The 20,942-nt window shown below is 48.2% G+C and overlaps 3 protein-coding genes across 3 annotated transcripts; 2 read left to right on the forward strand and 1 right to left on the reverse strand.

Annotated features, from left to right (window-relative positions):
• The first annotated feature begins 4,214 nt into the window (after positions 1-4,214).
• LOC125521625 (uncharacterized) lies at positions 4,215-6,595 on the forward strand. The gene has a single exon (XM_048686690.2). The coding sequence runs from the start codon at positions 4,491-4,493 to the stop codon at positions 6,168-6,170; it is 1,680 nt and encodes a 559-aa protein (XP_048542647.2). The 5' UTR covers positions 4,215-4,490; the 3' UTR covers positions 6,171-6,595.
• A 4,615-nt stretch (positions 6,596-11,210) lies between these two features.
• On the reverse strand, positions 11,211-15,510 carry LOC125521616 (uncharacterized). The gene is made up of 4 exons (XM_048686678.2): positions 14,916-15,510; positions 12,513-12,995; positions 11,669-12,181; positions 11,211-11,579 (listed from the first exon to the last, which is right to left on the reverse strand). Exons 1-4 carry the CDS (start codon positions 15,408-15,410, stop codon positions 11,499-11,501), a joined length of 1,572 nt encoding a protein of 523 aa, XP_048542635.2. The 5' UTR covers positions 15,411-15,510; the 3' UTR covers positions 11,211-11,498.
• Positions 15,511-19,342: 3,832 nt separating this feature from the next.
• Positions 19,343-20,086, forward strand: LOC147991881 (uncharacterized). Its single transcript, XM_087538853.1, has one exon. It carries the CDS (start codon positions 19,343-19,345, stop codon positions 20,084-20,086), a length of 744 nt encoding a protein of 247 aa, XP_087394979.1.
• The last annotated feature ends 856 nt before the right edge of the window (positions 20,087-20,942 follow it).

The raw sequence follows: 20,942 nt of genomic DNA on the forward strand, positions 1-20,942 counted from the left end.
ACATTCGTATAACGCTAAGAACCAGTCGGAAGGACCCCCAACTCCTTCCCCACTCGAACCTCGATCCATTCGGGGGCTAATGATGAAGCTATGTGCCTAGGGTAGGGGCATGGACCTGTCCTAAGAGCCCTACCCAAGGACATCCCTGGAAGAAGTCACCTTTCAATCGACTTGAAGGTATCCCACTCGACGAATTCAAGACACTCGACCAGGAAGCTACCACTCGACTACGAAGCCAACCACTCGACTGACAGGAGATCTAAAGTCACTCCGCAAGCAAACGGTCGGCCATTAAGTAGTCTTTATGGCCATCATAGCACTTTAATAGGGACGTTACCAGTAACGCCCAGTCTTAATGTATTTTAACCCTGCATTACTGAGGACCGGAGGGGTCTGGCGAACTCTATATAAGCCACCCCCCTCCTCAGTAGCAGGGGTTGGCACCCCTGTAATTCATACACACATAATCCAGTCGACCGCCTCCGGGCACCGAGACATAGGGCTGTTACTTCCTTCGCGAAGGGCCTGAACTCGTACATCCTGGTGTATTTACAGCTTCTCCATAGCTGAGATCTAGCCTCTCCATACATACCCCCCTACCTCACTGTCAGAGTTAGAACCACGACAAGCTGCGTCTCCGGCCCGCCCAGGACGAAAAGCCCATTTTCTGTCATGATTTTTTGTCATAGAAGTAGGAGCCCACCACATCTATGATGATACCGGGTTTTGTCACAATTATCGTCATAGAAGTGTCATATGTATGACAGAAAAAAATTTCGTTCGGCCCAAAATGTCACGGATGTGTCTTTTTTTGTAGTGCTTTGCCTTTATTTTACTTTGCATCTTTATCATAAAAATACCAAAAATATTATCTTATCATATCTATCAGATCTCACTCTCGTAAGTGGCCTTATAGGGATTGACAACCCATATTTGCGTTGGTTGCGAGGATTTATTTGTTTTGTGCAGGTACGAGGGACTCGCGCATAGCCTCCTACTGGATTGATACCTTCGTTCTCAAAAACTAAGGGAAATACTTACACTACTTTGCTGCATCATCCCTTCCTCTTCGGGGAAAACCAACGTAGTGCTCAAGAGGTAGCAATGGGTACTTGGTATGTCTTGACTTGTGCGTAGACTCCCCGACAACGGCCCAGAAATCCTTCTTGCTACCTCTTGAGCACTGCGTTGGTTTTTCCTTGAAGAGGAAAGGGTGATGCAGCAGAGTAGCGTAAGTATTTTCCTTAGTTTTTGAGAACCAAGGTATCAATCCAGTAGGAGGCCACACGCAAGTCCCTTGTACCTACATAAACAAATAAGAACCTTGCAACCAACGCGATAAAGGGGTTGTCAATCCCTTCACGACCACTTGCAAAGTGAGATCTGATAGAGATGATAAGATAATATTTTTGGTATTTTCATAATAAAGATTAAAAGTAAAGATTGCAAAATAAACGGTGCCAGAAATAACTTGTCGACAGGAGATTAATATAATAGAGAATAGACCCGGGGCCATAGGTTTCACTAGTGGCTTCTCTCAAGGTAGCATAAGTATTACGATGGGTGAACAAATTACTGTCGAGCAATTGATAGAAAAGCGAATAATTATGAGAATATCTAGGCATGATCATGTATATAGGCATCACGTCTGTGACAAGTAGACCGACTCCTGCCTGCATCTACTACTATTACTCCACACATCGACCGCTATCCAGCATGCATCTAGAGTATTAAGTTCATAAGAACAGAGTAACGCATTAGGTAAGATGACATGAAATAAACCCCATCTTTTTATCCTCGATGGAAACAATACAATACGTGTCGTTTCCCTTTCTGTCACTGGGATCGAGCAACGCAAGATTGAACCCAAAGCTAAGAACTTCTCCCATTGCAAGAAAGATCAGTCTAGTAGGCCAAACCAAACTGATACTTTAAAGAGACTTGCAAAGATAACAAATCATACATAAAAGAATTCAGAGGAGATTCAAATATTGTCCATAGATAATCTTGATCATAAACCCACAATTCATCGGATCTCGACAAACACACCGCAAAAAAGAGTTACATCGAATAGATCTCCAAGAAGAACGGGGAGAACTATGTATTGAGATCCAAAGAGAAAGAAGAAGCCATCTAGCTAATAACTATGGACCCGAAGGTCTGAGGTAAACTACTCACACATCATCGGAGAGGCTATGGTGTTGATGTAGAAGCCCTCCGTGATCGATGCCCCCTTCGGCGCCTCCGGCGGAGCGCCAGAAAAGGCCCCAAGATGGGATCTCACGGGTACAGAAGGTTGCGGCGGTGGAAATAGGGTTTCGTGGTGCTCCTGAATGTTTTCGGGGTATATGAACATATATAGGAGGAAGAAGTAGGTCGGTGGAGCCACGAGGGGCCCACGAGGGGGGAGGGCGCGCCCCCTGCCTCGTGGCCACCTCGTTGATTGTTTGACGTCTACTCCAAGTTCTCCGGATCACGTTTGTTCCAAAAATAACTCTCCTGAAGGTTTCATTCCGTTTGATATTCCCTTTCTGCGAAACACTGAAATAGGAAAAAAACAGCAATTTGCACTGGGCCTTGGGTTAATACTTTAGTCCCAAAAAATATAAAAGTGTATAATGAAGCCCATTAAACATCCAAAACAGAATATGTAATAGCATGGAACAATCAAAAATTATAGATATATTGGAGACGTATCAGCCCCCTCACTATTTGCTTTAAAAAACAATAGGTTGTCATCTGCAAATAACAAATGGTTCACCGGTGGAGCCGATGAAGCCACTTGTATTCCGCCAAGACTGGATCACCGAACTCTAGATTTTAAAAGGCACGAAAGGCCCTATACTGCCAGCAAAAAAAGGTGTGGTGAAATCGGATCCCCTGACGGATACCTCGTGTTGGTTGAAATTCATCACGTTTCTGTCCATTAAAGATCACTAAAAAAGAAACTGAGGTGACCATTCCCACAACTATGTCCACCCATCTCTATGTTGCTCTTATCACATGTGTGCATGCTCGTCATGTGTGGGAGGCTCTACGTATGATATGGCCCTTGCCAGATGACTCAAGTCTTGTGGATACGGGAAAGGGTTGGCTGTTGCAAGTGCTATCTAATTGTCCAGATCTTATCTGTGACCGAGTAATCATGACTATCTGGCGAATTTGGCAGCTTCGCAATGACATAGCGCATGGTAAAAAGGAGACCCCAGTGGAGGTGACTGTGCAATTTTTGAACAGTTACTACAAATCTCTAAATCTTGTCAGCAAATATAGTATGGAGGAAAATATAAAAGGAAAGATGGTGATGTGTGATGACAGTCGGGTTTATCAAGAAAAAATGAACCTGGTCCCAAAGTTGTGGCCACCATCGCTGCCGGGCTGGGTGGCACTTTCTGTTGATGGCTCTTTTCAAGCATGGTTGGCCGGGCAGCGGCCGGAATGGTCTTACGAAGGGAAGATGGCTCGTTGATTTTCGCGGCATGTAGATACATTTTTCATTGCAATGATGCCCTGAAAGCGGAAATACATGCGATTATGCAAGGGATGGCACTGGTCATTCAACATTCGAATTTTCCGATGGTGGTACAATCTGATTCTGTTAATGCTTTAGCTATTATTGCCGGCGATACCTTGTCCAGGTCGGCTTATGGGCACTTAGCTGCTGAGATTAGAGAAAATATGGTTGTTAGAGAGTTTGTTCCTCTAAAGATTAGTAGGGAACAAAATAGGGTAGCACATCAATTGGCATTTTATAGCCGTACCGAAGCTTGTACTGCGGTATGGTTGAACTCGATCCCTCCGTGTTGTGAGGACTTATTGTCTTGAGATTGTAACCCTATCATTACGGAATAAAACTTTCTTTCACCACGCAAAAAAAAATCTCTGTGTGAATTGAGCTTCGACATAACGAGGCCTCAAATGTACAGCAGTTCTAATTAAGTGAGGTCCAAGTGTAAAAGAAACGGCCTGCCCGACGGCCCGGTGGCCACACACCGCTCGCCCACGACGGAGACGATCTTTACACACACGGCCGCAAAGCGCAGCTAGACACGCACAAGGGCGGGCGGGTAGATTCGCCTCGCCGGGACAGCCTCCCCCCCTTTCTGGCGGTGGGGGTGCGCGCTGACGTGGCGCTCTGTTTTTCCGGCACCAACAAAAACCTCGCGCACCTCGTGCCTCTCCCCGTTCCTCCATTTCTCCTCCCCTCCCCACCCCCATCCCTTCCCCCCCTCCCGTAATTCCCCACCCCTCGCCGCCGCCGCCGCCGCCGCAACCACCACCTACCTCCGCCCAATTTCCTCGCCAGCCCGCGCGCCGGCCGCCGTCCCCCGCCCTCCGTTCCCGCCCGCCCGCCCGCACATGTGCTTCGCGTTTGCCCCGCGCGGCGACGCGCGATGGTGGTGAGGTGGGTGGTTGCGTTTGCGCCGCGCCGGGGTGACCGCGACGGCGGAGACGGCGCGGGAGGGCGCAGCTAGGCGGGGAAGGCGTGGATGGACGCCGATGATGCCGCCCGGAGCCGCAGAAGGATGGATCTGAACCTCTACCTCGGCCTCCCCCGCGCCCCGCGCCCGCGCCGCCCCGATCTCGGCTCCGACCTCGCCCTCGGCAATTCCATGCTCTCCTCCTCGCCTTCCTCCTCCGCCGCCTCCGCGGACGCCCCGCCGCCCGACCGGGACCGGGACCGGGACCCGGACCCGCTCCACCCGCCCTACTCCCCCACCCGCGCCGACCTGATGCGCCCGCCGCCCGAGCCATACCACATCTCCGCCTCCGTGCTGCGCGCGCCCTACCTCCAGGCCGAGGAGGTTCCCATAACCGAGCTCGCCCAAGAGTTCGGCTTCTCGCACCCGCCCCCGCCACCCCCACCACCGCCGCGGCCCAGCGAGCTGCTCGGCTGGGTCGACCGCCCCTCCTCCTCCACGGCCTCCTCCACCTTCCGCCCGGAGCGTTCCGAGCGCTACCGCCGCGCCATCTCCATGAATGGCCGCCAGCTGCGCTGCCTCCGTCCCAGGCGCTTCCGCTCAGACCTTCCTCCTCTCAGCTCCGAGGCCCCTAGCCCGGACAACGAGGCTGCACTGGAACCGCCGCAACAGCAGCCCGTGCAGGATGCCGTCGAGGAGAATAAGGTGGTTGACAATGGTGCCATGGTGGGTGCCGAGGATGAGCCGGCGGACCGTGGCAAGAGCACTGCCATGTTTGAGTGCAACATCTGCTTTGAGATGGCCGACGAGCCGGTGGTCACTTCTTGCGGCCATCTCTTCTGCTGGCCTTGTTTGTACCAGTGGCTGCATATTCATTCCACCCACAAGGAATGCCCTGTCTGCAAAGGTGAGGTCACTGAAGGAAACATCACTCCTATCTATGGGAGAGGGAATTCAACTTCCGATGTGGAGAAGAAAGTCGCAGACGATGGCAACGTGTCCAGTCCTAACATTCCCGCCAGGCCACATGGGAACCGGCTTGAGAGTTTTCGACAACAGTTCCATCATTTGCGCCCAATTTCTCGTAGGCTTGGCGAGGCACATGGGATATTATCTTCTTGGAGACGCATTCTTGATCAGCAGATTATGACTAGCGCGAGTAGGTTTGAAGGGCCTCCAGAATCATCTGTCCAGGAGATGATAGATCATGCTCATCAGACTGGCCGTTTAAGCCGAATTACTACTAGGATGAGAGCAAGGAGGTTGCAAAGGGAAGCAGAAAATCCTGCATTTGTTTCTTCATCTACTCCAGACGGCGGGATGCCAGGAAGCAGCACGCCGGATCCTCCTAGGCGTAGTTCAAGTCCACTTTCCTCGGAAGGAATTGATTTATTGCAACGCCTTACCCTTGTTGGCCTTGCAAATACGGAAAGGTTGGCAACTGCAGTGAGCGATCTTAGAAGAATATCCAGGCCAAGCCTCCGAGCATCAACTTCGTCAAATTTACCAAATCATGAGCCGCCAGTTGATGGAATTCATGCTGCTGCAGCACCGTCTGCAGATCAAACTTCTAATTCAAGCACAATGGCTGTGATTCAGGAGGATGCTGCTTTTACTGAAAGCGTAGGAGAACCTAGCAATGCAGGGTCCTCAAGAACCCTGAGGAGGAGGGGAAGAAGCGACGCCTTAGGTTCGTTGGATGTGGATGGTGGCGAAACACACCGGAACAAGAGAAGGCGGCTGAACTAAAGCTAAGAAGGCCGAACCGAGTATTGCAGAGGCTTCAATGTTGCTCCAGTTTTTATGGTTCGCTCTTCTCAATGAGCCCATTTTATCTCTTTGGGCACTATATGCTGAGTGTGATCAAAGTCTTCCTCTTCTGCTTGGTTAATAGGGTGCTGTTTAGTTGTTTGTTTGTTTAGTTCCTCCCATGTTTAATTTATGCTATTACTTTAGACATGCATACCAAGGAAACCTGAGAGATTGTCACCAGATGAATTTTCCTTGATCGTAAAGCAGATGTGTACTATATGGGATCAACTTTTAGTGTCATAAATAATGAACTGTCACTTGAGTCTCGGTTGTAGATGGCTGAAGTGAAAATGTAAAACTGAGCTGATATTTAGTCCATTGGAGTGAATGAACGCGAAGTACTGAACAATGTTGTCACTTTACTGGTTGAATGCCAAGTAAGGGTCTCTGTTGTCGGTTTACTGGATGAATGCCAAGTAACGAACTCTGTTGTCGTTCTACTCTTTTGCAGCTGCCCTGCTGTTGTTCTTGCTACTGGGCAAAGAGGTATGTTAAGTCGCAATAAAGAAGAAAAGCATTCCCTTTCCTTTTATGATAATCTCATCTTTGTTCTTGGTTGATGTTTCCGATGTGGATCGTGAAATACATTGGTTGACGTTTCCGATGTGTCAAGTCGCAATAAAGAAGGAAAGCATTTCCTTTTATGATAGATAATCACATATCATGACTCAAACACTACTATCTATGTTCAGGATCGTATATTGGGGGATGTGGTAATGGATTTACGATCGATGTTTGTGTGATTCATTGCCCTTTTTTGAGCTGGTTACGCTCTGTCGACCCGTCTTGGTTGTCCTCCAAATTTAGCGACCAGTTTTAACTATACAGGAAAGTAGGCTTAGGCATGCTCTCATTTGATACCATTTGCATTCCCATAGTCGTTCATCTGTTGTGCAATGCCATTTCTGTTTTGGAGCAAGGGTGGACACTAGCACTGGAATGATAACATTACCTGTGACTTGCTACTTATTGTTGTGCTTGTGATTCAGGGCTGGTGCCCTCATGATGGAGTTGGGCATTCTGTCCCGTTCAGCAGTCACAGTTATCATATCCACAGGTGACCTAAAACATCCACCACTAGGTTAGTTTAGTACTCCCTCCGTTCACTTTTATAAGTCGTTTTAGACAAGTGAAATTGAGCTGTTTTGCATGGTGTCTAAAACATCTACAAAGCCTTACAAAAATGAACAGAGGGAGTAGAACTGATTCCATCACTTGTCAAGACCCCACAATATATGACCCCGTGCTTGTTGACATTATGGCAGTGCAGTCTACAGATGTCTGCTGTCGCAGCCGGCTGCTCTCCGTATCTAGCAGCATTGCAGCTGCACTGTTACACACCCCTCGTTTGAGTGAGATCGTATGTATGCATGATCCTTCCTTATCTTGCTCCTGTCCTTTCACATGCGGGGTGACATGACACGGCCACCAACCGTCCCACCTGCCGGCCAGGCAGATCGTCCCCGGCCCTGCCGCCCCGTCGCAGGCTTTTCTGCTGCGCCCGCTTGGAATCCGGATCTTGCCTCGCCAGTGGATCGCCGTGGACGGCACCGGCGAGGGCACGCGGGCGGGCACAGGCAGCGTCAACAAACTCACTGCTGAGGCTGCAGTGCCGTCTGATTTGCCCACGTTGAATAGCAGCGTCGTCAGAGGCAATGCGGCCTGCGGCGTGCCCTGTGCTGTGCATCCTTGGTTCCTCCGTTGAATCTTACGTGCTGCTCGAGAGAGTGGCATCTGTTTTCTGTGTACTCCAACAATGGCTGCACACCTCCATAAGGCACTTCCAGCATGGAGAATACGGTGGACGGAATATGATTTTGTGGATCACATTCCCTGACGAGGTCCAAATCCCAATCCCAGTGGCGTTTCGGTTGGGACGTCCATCAGCGCGCAGCCTTCACCATTCCTGCACGCAGCCTTCACAAATTCCGCCGGGCCGCGGCCAGAACAAAATATCTGGCAATCGCCATCAGCAAAGGAAAAACAGAGGGAGCAAAAGATCTGGCCGCTACTCCGGGCCTGGCCTCCCCCTTGGCACGGGAGGACGCGAGCGGAATCTCGCCTCCGGAGCACACCAGACCGAGAGAGCAAGCGATGGAAGCGGCACGGACGAAACCGAGTCAGATCTCCGATCTGGCACGCCGACGACGCATCCAGGGGCACCGCCTGCGCGCGCGCTCCATGCCTCCATCCGTGCGTGTATTCCCGGCACGCACGTAATCTCTTTGCTGCGCCCACATGTCACCACAGCGCACCTGCTCCGCTCTCACGTCCGGGTGGGGGTGGGTGGGTGGAGCCGCCGCCCTCACCCACGCGCCGCGCGGCTCTCCTCTCCTCTCCTCCTCCTGATCCGAGCAGCACGAACCGTCTGCGGCGGGCGGGCGGTGGGCTCGCCGAAGCATGAATGCACGACGGTCAGCGTCCTGCCCCAGCTGGACGGCCAAGATTGTGTTGGCCGCCACGTATGGGTGATGAGTGTATGCACAATTGACCAGCTACCGTACGTCTCGACCCTGACGTACAACGCACGGATGAATAACCGTGCACGCAGCGAGTCATGGCCAGGGATCTGTCTAACTCGCAAAAACGGAATGCTAAACGTGAATTAGAAGGTCAAGGCAATGTCAAATTCCTCTTGGAGTATAGAATTGGCTGAGCCGTGGGGCCCACGTGGAAACCCAATCTTGGGCTCAAAGCGGATAAATCTAATTTTTCGTCCGGCAAAAGAGATCACTTTGGCTAAGCCCTACGTATTACTAGATGGACTGCTGTGGAAAGATTTGGATTGAATTTCGTTTTTAAATTAAATTTAGATAGAATAAAAAGGAAAAAATGAAACAAAAAAGAAAAATAAAAATAAGAGAAGAGAAAAAGCTTACCTAGTCTACCTACAACCCGACGCACGACACTCTAGCCTACTAAAGCAGTAAGAGCATCTCCAGCCGTTAAGCCCCTCAGGAGACACTTTTTTCGCCCCTTGGGGGGTTGCCGGCAATTTTTTTTGCCTGGGGTTGAGAAAATATCCACTCGTTGAGCCTCCCAGCATGCAAGCCCGACGACGCGGCGGCCAGCGCGTGACTACGCAGGCACCGCGGCCAACGCACGCAAGCACGCGGCAGCGGTGGCTAGCCCGGCCAGCACGCGACGGCTGCGGCCAGCGGGCAAGCTTGTGCACGCCTGTGTGGCTGCGGAGCCCGGCCAACACGCCCGCGAGGTCGCAGCTAGCACACCGCGGGCAACGCACGCATGCACGCGGCGGACAGCCCGGCCAGCACGCGGGGAGCAGGCCGCGTCCACTGCGTGCCCGCCCGCCCGCAGCGCCCACCTCCGAGCACCGCCCGTCATCCGTGGCCACCGCGGCCGCGCCGGACTCTTCGCGCCGGGGCCCAGGAGCAGCAGCAGGACGCCGGCCAGGGCGAGCAGCGCCACGGCGATGCCCAGCGGGGAGCTCACGTCCGGTGACACGCCGACGCCACCGAGCAGCGGGCCCTACAGCCGCCATGTCCGCCGCGTCGTCCTCGTCCTCGGCCATGCCATGGGGCTGGAGCTCGCCCCTGACCCAGCTGCTGCCTATACGTCCGGCGAGGGCGCCGTGGAGTGCGCTGGCAGAGATGGCCCACTCCGGCCGCGCGCGCGAGCCCCACCCCGGCCATGCTCCGCTCCGGCCCCGCGATGAGAAAGGAGAGAGAGGAGAAAGAAAAGAGAGAAAGGAGAGGAGAGAGGGAAGAGAGAGGGGCTGGCAAGTGGGCCGATGCATGCGAAAAAGAGCGTCGGCGCCCCCAGCTGCACCCCAGCTTTCTGGGTTTGGGTTGGGACCGTCGGGCGTATTTTCAGCAAAATCCGGCGCTTTTTGAGCTTTTGAGGGCATGACCGCGGGAAAACGCGCGCCGGCGATGAAAAAGGCCTGGGAAGGTTTGGGGGCCTAGTGGAGATGCTCTAACCTATAAAGGCATGTACAATGATTGATGAGATAGTTTTATCTTAAGTCATGCATGTAATTTAGAGATGATAAAAAACATGTCTATAATGGGTCATCTTTTAACCTTATATTCAATAAGGGCACGTACAATGGTGCTATCTTAGAAGTGCCATGTAGAATAAATGATAAGGTGAAGAAGAGAGAACTCATAAAAAAAAGGTTTGTCTCTCTTAAGACAAAAGATAATCTCTTAGCACAATATGTCTCATCATATTTTTAGAAATAGCTAGTTATTAAAGATAAGGCTAAGAGATGACCTATTATAGACAATTAGGGGTTGTTTGGTTTTAGGACTAGCATTGCCACACTTTGCCACGCGTTTTTGCCAAACTTGACTAAGGTTAATTCATCAAAATGAGAGGCACAAGTTGGCAAGCCTAAGGAAATCTTGCCATCCTTTTTATGTGTATGCCATGTGGGGTCCAAGTGTGGCTTGAACCAAACACTCACCTAAGTTGGTCAAACTTGCCTAACCTTAGGTGTGGCAATCTTTGGCAAAGTTAGTCACAAACCAAACAGCCCTTTAGTCTTCAGAGCTCTAGAGCAACAAATTATGCAGTTTTCTAGCAGCAAATAGTTCGCTGCCCTCGTTTCCCAGTTCGGCAGGTTCACCTAAACCAGGGTAAACGTCGGGCCGGGCGGAGCTTGTAAAAGCCCGACCTTCATTTCTCAAGCCTGACCCAGCCCAAAGTCCGAAATACTCACTGTTTTCAAGCCTGAGCTCAACCTAAAGCCCAAAAGCCCAGCCAAAAATACAAAAAAAGAGAAGCCCAAGCCTGGCCCAAACTATCTTCCAGGCTGCAAAACAAGGCCCAAGCCTGGCCCGAATGTCAGGCCCAGCCCCGCCCAGGTTTTTCAGGCCGGGCTGTCCATGCCAGGGTACCCTTAGATGTATTTTCTGCGTTTGAAACGGGCAGTATTTGATCCAAGCAGCACACACAAACGCTTGCCAAATAGGCTCGCAAATCACAAGATAAGTGGGTGATACAGAGTCACAGTAGCGCCAATATTTCTCGTCCGCCTAAATTATTGTTCTATCCACCATCGCAGCATCGGTATTTCAGTTACACAGGCATGTCCACGACAATCACTAGTGTTAAAAGGGAAGCGAACTGAACCCTTCCGGAAGATGTGCAAAAACGCCGAACAGCACGTGAGATATTCCAGGCTCCTCGGTGCCCAAAACAAGGCTGAAAACACAAATGCGCTTGTCCAGCAGGTACTCGTCGAGAAAGAAAAGAGCAGAAGGGGGCCGACGAGGCAAAACACTTGGCGGCAGGTCTCTACTAGGGCGAGGAGAAGCTGAACTGGATTCCCGTCTTCCCGCTGTCGTGCTGAGACTGCTTCAGAATGTAGCAGTAGTTCACCTGAACAGATGCAGTAAAACAAGTTTGTTAGTCAGGAGGCAGGCACAACACATGATCTGTAATCTGGTACAAAGGAAATTGAAACATACCTCGACCCGGAACAGTTTAGTTGGCAAAATAATGCCGACCCCAGCAGTGCTCCTAAACGAACGACGGAATTCATCAAGCGAGAAGTTCTTGTACTGGCCCTCCGACAGTTTCGCAAGATTCCCAGCAGTGAGAAACGCATGACCATGTATTCCAGCGTCTCTAAGCACCTTCAGAGGCAGATCAAAGGAGAGGTCAGCAAAGGCGGAAACAGCAAGATCGCCACCCAAGTAATCCCTCCCTGGAACAGCAGGAGAACCATCTTCCGACTCGCCGGGGACAAGCCTCCGTGGTTCTGTCGGGCCAACCCCTCTTGTTCTGAAACCGAGCAAGGATGATATTCCACCCAGGCTGCAAACTGGAGAATTGTGACCTCCCAGGTTAAATCTATCAGTCACAGGTGTAGACGAATTCATAAATCCTCTTGCCAGCGGTAAAACAACACCCGCTCCTACACCAACATTGAGAGCAGCGTTCCAGAATCCAAAAGGCACGGCAGCACGAACATCAAATTCCTGAAGCAAAGTCAAAAGCACCATATTGTAAGATAATAATAATGAGAATGGATGTGACAAGTATACTTCTCCATTATTGTGAGGAACCATAAAAAGGAAAAGAGAAATAATAAATACTCCCTCCGTTCCCAAATATTTGTCTTTCTAGAGATTTCAACAAGTGACTACATACGAAACAAAATGAACGAATCTACACTCTAAAATATGTCTACATACATCCATATGTTGTGTCCATTTGAAATGCCTAGAAAGACAAGTATTTGGGAACGGAGGGAGTAGATTGGTGCTAAACAAATCGTGAAAAGGGGGACAGAAAAAGCTGAAAACAGACCTGGCGAAAAAATTTCAATCCTTTGTTATCCCAAAGACCACCAACTTGAGAGGATGAGAGAAATGCATATCCTTTTGTTGGCCTGATATGTGAATCCCTTTCATCAATCTTGTATGTGTATTTCAATGCAGATAGAAGGTTATGCCCTAACTGCCTTCTTATGGACGTTGACGCGAGGCGTGACGGATCAGTCAAGGTACGCCATGTAAGGTTGTAAGATAAATCGTGGTGCCTGGTTGAAAGCAAACCCAATGAAAGACCAAGTATACGCTCCTTGTATGATGAGAACTTCATCCAATCTTGTGATAACAATGAAGCCCGAGCCATCAAGGGTGTTGGTATTGATTTAAATCTTGGCAGCGAGACTCCTACGCCAACCTCTGTTGTTTGGTCGAAACCATATGCAACTGAAGCATCCCAGATGTCTGCATAGCCAGCCAAGTTCTTCCACTTAACAGCCCCTTCCACTGACCATGCTTTTGCCTACAAAAGCAACACACTCACGCATCAGATGTGATAACCTATGAAATAGTAGTGGAGATTGCCATGCAATAAAAACAACAGTGTTTTTTTCCTGCCCTTATGATGCCGGCAATATAGGTTCGGTAACATCATGACCTATAAAGTTATATTTATACTAAAGTATTTGTATTCAGTATAGGGTAAAGGTAATGTACCAAAGTACTTCCCTTTGTAAAGAAATATAAGAGTGTTTAGATCACTACTTTAGTGATCTATAAACGCTCTTATACTTCTTTACGGAGAGACTACTTCTCAACAGAACAATTATTTTAACAAAACACATGACAATGCGTTCACTTATGTTTAACAAAACACATACACCCAAACTATGTTTTGATTAGAGCACAATGAAACCTACACCGAACCTTAGTAAATGCAGCTTTTTGTTCCGTACTGAAAAAGTAACTGTTAAAACGTTGAAACATTAGTATTATTTTTTGAGCTAGTTGAAACTTGAAAACATCGGTAGAATGTGCTGAAGATCAAACAAACAAGGCAATCTATAGTTGTGAAAGTTGCATGTTGAACACCGATAACTGAACTCATAGCTTGACTCGCAAAGTTGCCCTCTTAATCAGACAAATAAATATCTTTTTTTTTTGTTTATGTATCACACTATTAGGACCAGATAGTGTCATGGATTAAGTCTTAAACTATAAAATTAGTTATCAGTTGCCAGGTCAATTTTCTTATGGGCAGCCAAACATACTCACTGTATATCAGTTGATCAAGATTGACTCGCATTCATAGATTGAAGAATTTGATGGATAACATCAACATACAAGCTACCAGCTGGGAGGAACAAAATGTAACTGATAACATGAATGACTAAATCAGTTTTTCATAAACATGTTCAGTATACTAATTAGGATGATTTTAAGGTCAAATATAAATATGAACATGTACAATTGTACATTCTCTCTCAGGCTTTGCTTGGAGAATAAAAAAGTAGGTGAGCTCACGAGCACCCAAGACCTACACCATATCCCCATTGTCTATTCCTGCTGTTACCTAGGTTGTGGAGGGCCACAAAATTCAGTCCAAGAAAGAGTGATGTGTAATATAGTACTATAGTATGTAGGATGTAGAAAGCTTAATTTTTGTCAGTCAACATTATTGTGCGTCCATCAGGGGTCCATTTATTTACCCAAACATTAAAGTATATATTATTCTCAAGCTTGAGATTTTCCATGTTATAATATAGATAATTTACTAGCTGATATAAAAAATTGCATACCTTTTGCTTCTTCAAGTTTTCATTGTCCAACAATCGAATAGTACAGTTTAGCTCTAATGAGTTGAGATCGATTATCAGCTAAGATGACGTCCAAGGACAATCTAAGTGTTCCAGATTTTCCTTCTTACTAAAAGAACTCTATGTGTTCCATTGCTTCACTTATGCAAACCTAAAGTCTACCATGTATTTACAAGAAAATTTTACTTACAGATAGTATTGATTAAAACCGAAGCATCCTAAGTTAATTTGGAGATTACAGTAAGTCTAGAAGCCTCGTGTAAATATCTGGTCTACTTAAGGTGGCTACATACTGATTGTAAAGTTAATACAGTAGGTGCTGCTTGTGCTTAGCAATTTACTTGCTACTGTTTTAATTACAGGCTTACAGTTGCAGGGATACAATCTCCACTACTGATGGGCGTCCAACTAGCAGGAACTCATGATGATTAGTGAATCATAATACCAATCTAATCATAAGAAAACATTAGGAAAGATGACCAACTATTCTAACAATGGGTTAACTATGAATCTAGATCTCAATCCAAGCCCAATGGTACAAACAAGTGTTGCTCCAGGTCTCTAGCTACAAACAATGTGATCATCCAGCGGAGTCACCAACAAATCGAACCAAGTGGGGAGCGCACCTCGGGCTTGGAGTAGACGCCGGCGTTGCCGCTGAGGGGGATGGCGGGCTCGACGACCTCGATGACGACGTTGGTGGTGCCGGGCAGCTCGGGCGGGCCGGAATCGAGCGTGATGTTGACGGCCTCGAACACGTCGAGCCCGCGGAGCCGCGCGCTGGCGTCGGCGGCGGCGCTCAGCAGGTCCTGCACGGTGGTGGCGGAGCGGAGGAGGTCGGCCACCTCCGCCTCGATGAGCTCGTCCCGCGTCTTGGCGTTGCCCCTGATGATGACGTCGTGGACGCGGATCCCCACGGGGTCCGTGGAGAGCCGCCGGAACACGGACTGCACCTTCTCCCGCTGGAGGGCCGCGGCCGCCGGCTCGTCCAGCTCCTCCTCGTCCTCGTACTCGTACTCCTCCTCGGCGAATTCTCCATCGGCGCCAGCCCAGGGCTCGGGGACGCGGCTCCCGGCGTCCTTAGGGTTTTGGTCGGCGGCGGGGTCGGCGGCGTCGGCCATGGCTGGGGTTTGGGGGGAGGAGGAGAGAGCCTTCCGAGCTTTCTCTTGTTTTTTCAGATGCGGCCTTTCGTGCTTACCAAGCTCACGACAACCAGCATGGGCTGTCTGGGCCGGAATCCCAATATATACAGTCTTGTATTCTCTGTTATTTCCTTTTCTTGGAGAGTTTCTTTTCCTTCTTCTTACTCTGCAAGTCTTCACCGTGTGTGCTTTCCTTTTATTTCCTCGTTCCACCTTTTTATTATTTTCCCTCTGTTCTTATTTCTTGGTGTATAATTTACGTACATTTGGCATTTTATCTTGCATATGGATTTAGTATATAATTCATTTACCTTTTTTTGCATTTGTTTTTAGCTTTTTTTGTTGGTGGCTTGTTTTTAGCCTTTTTTGTGTGCTCTAGCTATAATCATTAAATATTTATCACTTAAAAAAATAATGAACTACCCACTGCAAAATATATAATAAAAAATGCATATTTTCTTCTAAGACAGACCTCGCAAAAGGAAGCGCCATGCTTAATTTGGTATTGCTGCATAACATATATTTGTATCTTTGCTTCATTCAAGTTCTTTAAAAGGAAGTGTCCTGCTGAATTAGGAATAGTCACACGGAGCCTACGTCAAAGGAAGGTCACTTATCAGTATCAAAATATTCTGATGTTGAAAAAATTTCTAAGGTTTCGTACATGACTGTTTTTCCTCTTTTGTTGTATTTATTCAGTAATGTATATGCTTATGGATGTGTTCTTTACACCAGTTATCGCCTGATTGGTGGGTGAAACTAATTGTTGCAGATTGAAGTATCTCCTGTATTTGGAATGTGAGCCATCCTGATCACGCTTGCAGCGACTTGTGCACCCATCCATCCAGGGTAGGTTGCGTTATAGCCGGGACTACCTACCGCATAACAGGAACTACGACTGACAACATGGTCACACGCGAATGCTCTGGAGACGCTATGAAGACATATGTAGAGTCCTGCAACGTGCATCGTGTATTCCCTTGTGACAGGCCCCGAGGCGGTGAAGGTCATTGTCAATTTGAACTGTTGGTCGAAATGATGACAATGTGAATGATGACAACGCCAAAAACAATTACAAAATATCTGTAATTTGATGATTCAGCTAAATACTAATAGTGTTATCATGTTACAGTCATTACATTGGTAGGAAACTTCAATCTCGAATGCCTTTCTCTGACATCTTGCATTCAAATCTTGTACTGCACACTGGCCTGTCGTGTAGAAATGTGGTTTAAATGCATTATATATTGTATCAACTTTTGTAAGTTCAGATCCACAGATTCTAGGAGTTACAATATACTGATGCTTGTTTGACATGTATCATTAATATAATGTTGCTTTAACTTATCTATGGTATGTATTAGTAGATACGTGTGTTGAACGTGTATGATTACTAGTCTAATCAAGAAGCGGTAAGGTTAGTGATAGAAAGTAACTGCAAAGTTGATTGAAAGACAACCTACTTTTAGCAAAGTAACACTAGCTTTAAATTGATAAAGTAAGGTTTACTTCTTCAAGTCTTAATATTGTCCATTGCGCTCTCATTATAACTCAAGGCGAAGAGCTAAACTTAGTGGCCCCAAAATTTGTTTTTGTTTCCTCTGATTCAGGAAACAGGAAACCATAGCCGAAAAAAATGTCAACTAAAAGTTGAGTCAATATGTTGGGCTAGAACTAGATTTTAGTATTCTGCTACTTATTTTTGCATAGTAGTACTACTTGTCTAGTTCATGTAATAAAGATCAAGGTGCAAGCCACATACACATCAACCTGACAAGGCTAAAAAAAAGCAACAATACCCTATTCTTTGCATAAAGGACCAATAGCCAAGAAGAAAAATTACAATCAAAACCAAAGAATCTCATGAGTTTAACGCCAACTGTCAGCTGCCCCCGGCACCACGGCCGCAGCTACCAAAGAAAAATGTAACGGATCACGTATTTCCGCTAGTAGTCACCTTTATTAGTTCTACTTATTATTTTGTATTGATACACAAAAATAATGATTTATTCTATTTTTTACATACATATTTCCATGTTTGGAGATTAAAATCCTCCTATGCTGGCCAGGAAATTAGTGCGGATTAAAACTAGATCACAGGTTTTATATAGAAAGAAAAACTAACTTTTTTTCTTTCTATATTAAAACTTTTAGTTACGTTAATTTTCAGCGAGACCTTTGCTCACACACAAGGAGAATTGGATGCAAAATATGTTTGAACCGTATTTATTATTATTTTTAGACGAGCATCAACATTGCTGAGATGTAGGTCCAGCACATCAAAGATGGTCGATCTTGTACTCATTATCGTCGCGGTTTTGTCCGTATATAATACTCTCTCCGTCTCATAATATAAGAGCATTTTTGACACGGAGGTACCAACTGTCTACAGCTCCTAAAGAATTGGCACAGCTGATTTTCATTTTTCGACTTAAAAGGGGCTTCCCTCAGTTTCACAAAATTCAAATTCCCATGGGCCGAAGGCCACCACTCCCATGCAAAAACCTCGACATCATTACAGGTTCCATAGACCAGTACATCCATACAAAACGTTTTCTATCCACTATCCCTGGAGCATCCTCATAAGATGTCGTCAGCCAGCAATTCTCAAAAGGGAAAAACATCGCTGATTTATCTCTCTGTGTGTGTGTGTGTGGGGGGGGGGGGGGGGGGGGGGGGGGGTGGGGGGGGGGGGTGTGGGTGGGTGTACATAACTACATCCAACTTCTAAACAATTCTTGATTTCTGACGGCGAGGCAATGGATTAGGAGTCACCATAGACAGCCGGCCGGCGTGTTTGAATCGCACCAAAGAAAGCAAGATCCGCAGCCCCCGATGTCAGATGGTAACCCCTGTAGGTGTCAGTGGCCGGCGGGCATGGCATTTCAGATTCTCCACCCCCATGACACACGACATCCGCATGTGGTTTGTTTCAAAGGCTCGCCAGTCGCCATGTTTATCAGGCCAGCGGCTTAAAAATGTGGCAGCCTGGTGTACTAGAAACTCATCTTCTGCCGGGACGGCGTTTCCGAAGGATTCTTCCTCGGCATCTAAGACCAACTCCACCGCACGACCCTATCCTGTTCACCCTCGTCCATTTAAGATAAAAAAAACAAACGAGACGGCCCACACGCGAGCGCAAACAGACAAATCTTCGGATTCCGTCCGCTTTCGACTCATCCCCGGCCCAAACTTGCGCTTGGTTTGGGATGAAACGGACGCGCGCGGACGGCCTCGACACATGCCCTTGTCCCCCCGTGGCCCGCCTGTCGGGGACACTAGCAGTCCCTCCGCTCCCAACGCTTCACCCTCTCTCCCTGCCCCGCCCCGCCGCTGCTATTCTACGTCCGCCTCCTCACCGCGCAGCCCCCCGCCGTCCATACCAAACCACGTCTCGACATGGCCGCCACCACGCCCGCGCTTCCGCCGTAGTTTTGGTCGTCGATCGGAGGAGGTTTGGCCGTCACCGTCCTTGCCGGTGGCAGAGGGGACACGACTGCCGGCGACGTACCACGGCGGCCGAGGCAGATTCCGACGAGAGCTCCAGAGCGGCATGTAGCCGGCCGGCAACCACCCTACTGCGTCGAGGTGATCATCGCAGCCTCTTCGCCACCACGACCGCAAGGTGTTCGACCTTTTGCCAACAAAGGTATGGACAGTGGAGACGAGTTTTTCTTCCATCACTTCCTTTGTTCATCGGACGATTCGTCGTCGGATGATGACAATCTTGTGGTGGCCGCACTGGTCGTTCACGACCATATTCAACGGCAGCTTCCTCGGTACAGGGGGTCACTCCCTGGCCGTGCTCCCAACCTGAACCGCAACAGGGAGAGAGGCCACGCCCTGCTCTATGCAGATTACTTTGCCAACACCCCGCTCTTCAGGCCGGATAAATTTCGTCGCCGTTTCGTATGGCAAGGCATGTGTTCAATCGTATCCGAGAGGGAGTGGTTGCTCATGACCCATACTTCGAGTGCAAGACGGATGCCCTTGGCAAGCTTGGATTCTCCTCCTACCAGAAATGCACCGCGGCCATCCGCATGCTTGCATATGGAATTCCAGGCGATATGGTGGATGAGTATGTGCGTATGAGTGAGACAACATGTCTGATGTCAATGTACAAGTTTTGCCAGACTGTGATCGAGGTCTTTGGCCCAGAGTACTTGAGGCAGCCAACTGCCGCTGATACAGAGAGATTGTTGGCGACCAACGCAGCTAGAGGCTTTCCAGGTATGCTTGGCAGCATAGATTGTATGCACTGGGAGTGGAAGAACTGTCCATTTGCTTGGCAGGGTCAGTACAAGGGGCATGTTAACGGGTGCACTGTCATATTAGAAGCGATGGCATCACAAGATCTTTTGATATGGCATTCTTTCTTCGGCATGGCAGGTTCTCACAATGATATCAACGTGCTGCAGCGTTCTCCAGTCTTCGCGAGGCTTGCAGAAGGCCACTCGCCACCTGTCAACTTTGAGATCAATGGCCACCATTACAACAAGGGATACTATCTAGCAGATGGTATATATCCTCAGTGGTCAACTTTTGTGAAGACAATCTCGAAACCCCAAGGGGAGAAGAGAAAGAGATTTGCCCAAATGCAAGAGAGTGTTAGAAAGGATGTGGACCGTGCTTTTGGTGTGCTTCAATCCCGGTGAGGTATCGTTCGAAACCCTGCACTGTCATCGGATGAAGGGAAGTTTTGGGAGGTGACGACTGCTTGTGTGATCATGCACAATATGATCGTCGAGGACGAGCGTGATGAGAGTATCTTCGACCAAGGATTTGATTATTAAGGTGAAAATATTGAGCCCCTGCACCAAGACCCGGCCACATTTGAACAGTTTGCCCAATTCCACCATGAGATGCGTGATTGGCACACTCATGTGAATCTTCAAAATGACTTGGTTGAGTACGTGTGGGATCACATTGGCAACCAATAGATGTATTTGTCCATTTTATGTTCAGTCAAGACAATTTCGATTTGGTTGTAAAACTATTTTATTAAAGACAATTTCAATTGGGTTGTAAAACTATTTAATTTTTCAAACAAAAATTTGGGTTCGAAAGTAGTTTTAATGCAAATTTGGGCATTTCTTGGCCCTAACGGACAGGATGGGGCAAAAGGATGCGGCAGCGCGCTGGGCGCACGGCCACCGCATCCTAGGACAGGCCCGGACACGACTCCAAATCCCTATCCAAAGAAACAAAAACAGAACAAAACGGACGTCCGTTTAAGATCGTGTGGTACATCAGGAGAAACCTGCCACTGCCAACGCCTCATCGGAAGCACTAGTACTGGCGTGCCGTTGGGTTTGCCCTCTCGATCTCACGCGGAGCGGATGGAATGCCGGTGACCCGATGCTACTATTGGGATCGTCAGCCTGTGATTAATAACGGTTAAGTAAACGTCTCTCTGTAAAATCCCCTCCCGCTCGGATCCATGTGGAACAATCCATTCGGGAGCTTAAAACAACAAAGTGTTCGACAAGGTAAGCAGGATCTTTGCTGCCC

Source organism: Triticum urartu, chromosome 1A, assembly GCF_056163025.1.
Source record: "Triticum urartu cultivar PI428250 chromosome 1A, HENAU_Tu73, whole genome shotgun sequence".
NCBI lineage: Eukaryota > Viridiplantae > Streptophyta > Magnoliopsida > Poales > Poaceae > Triticum > Triticum urartu.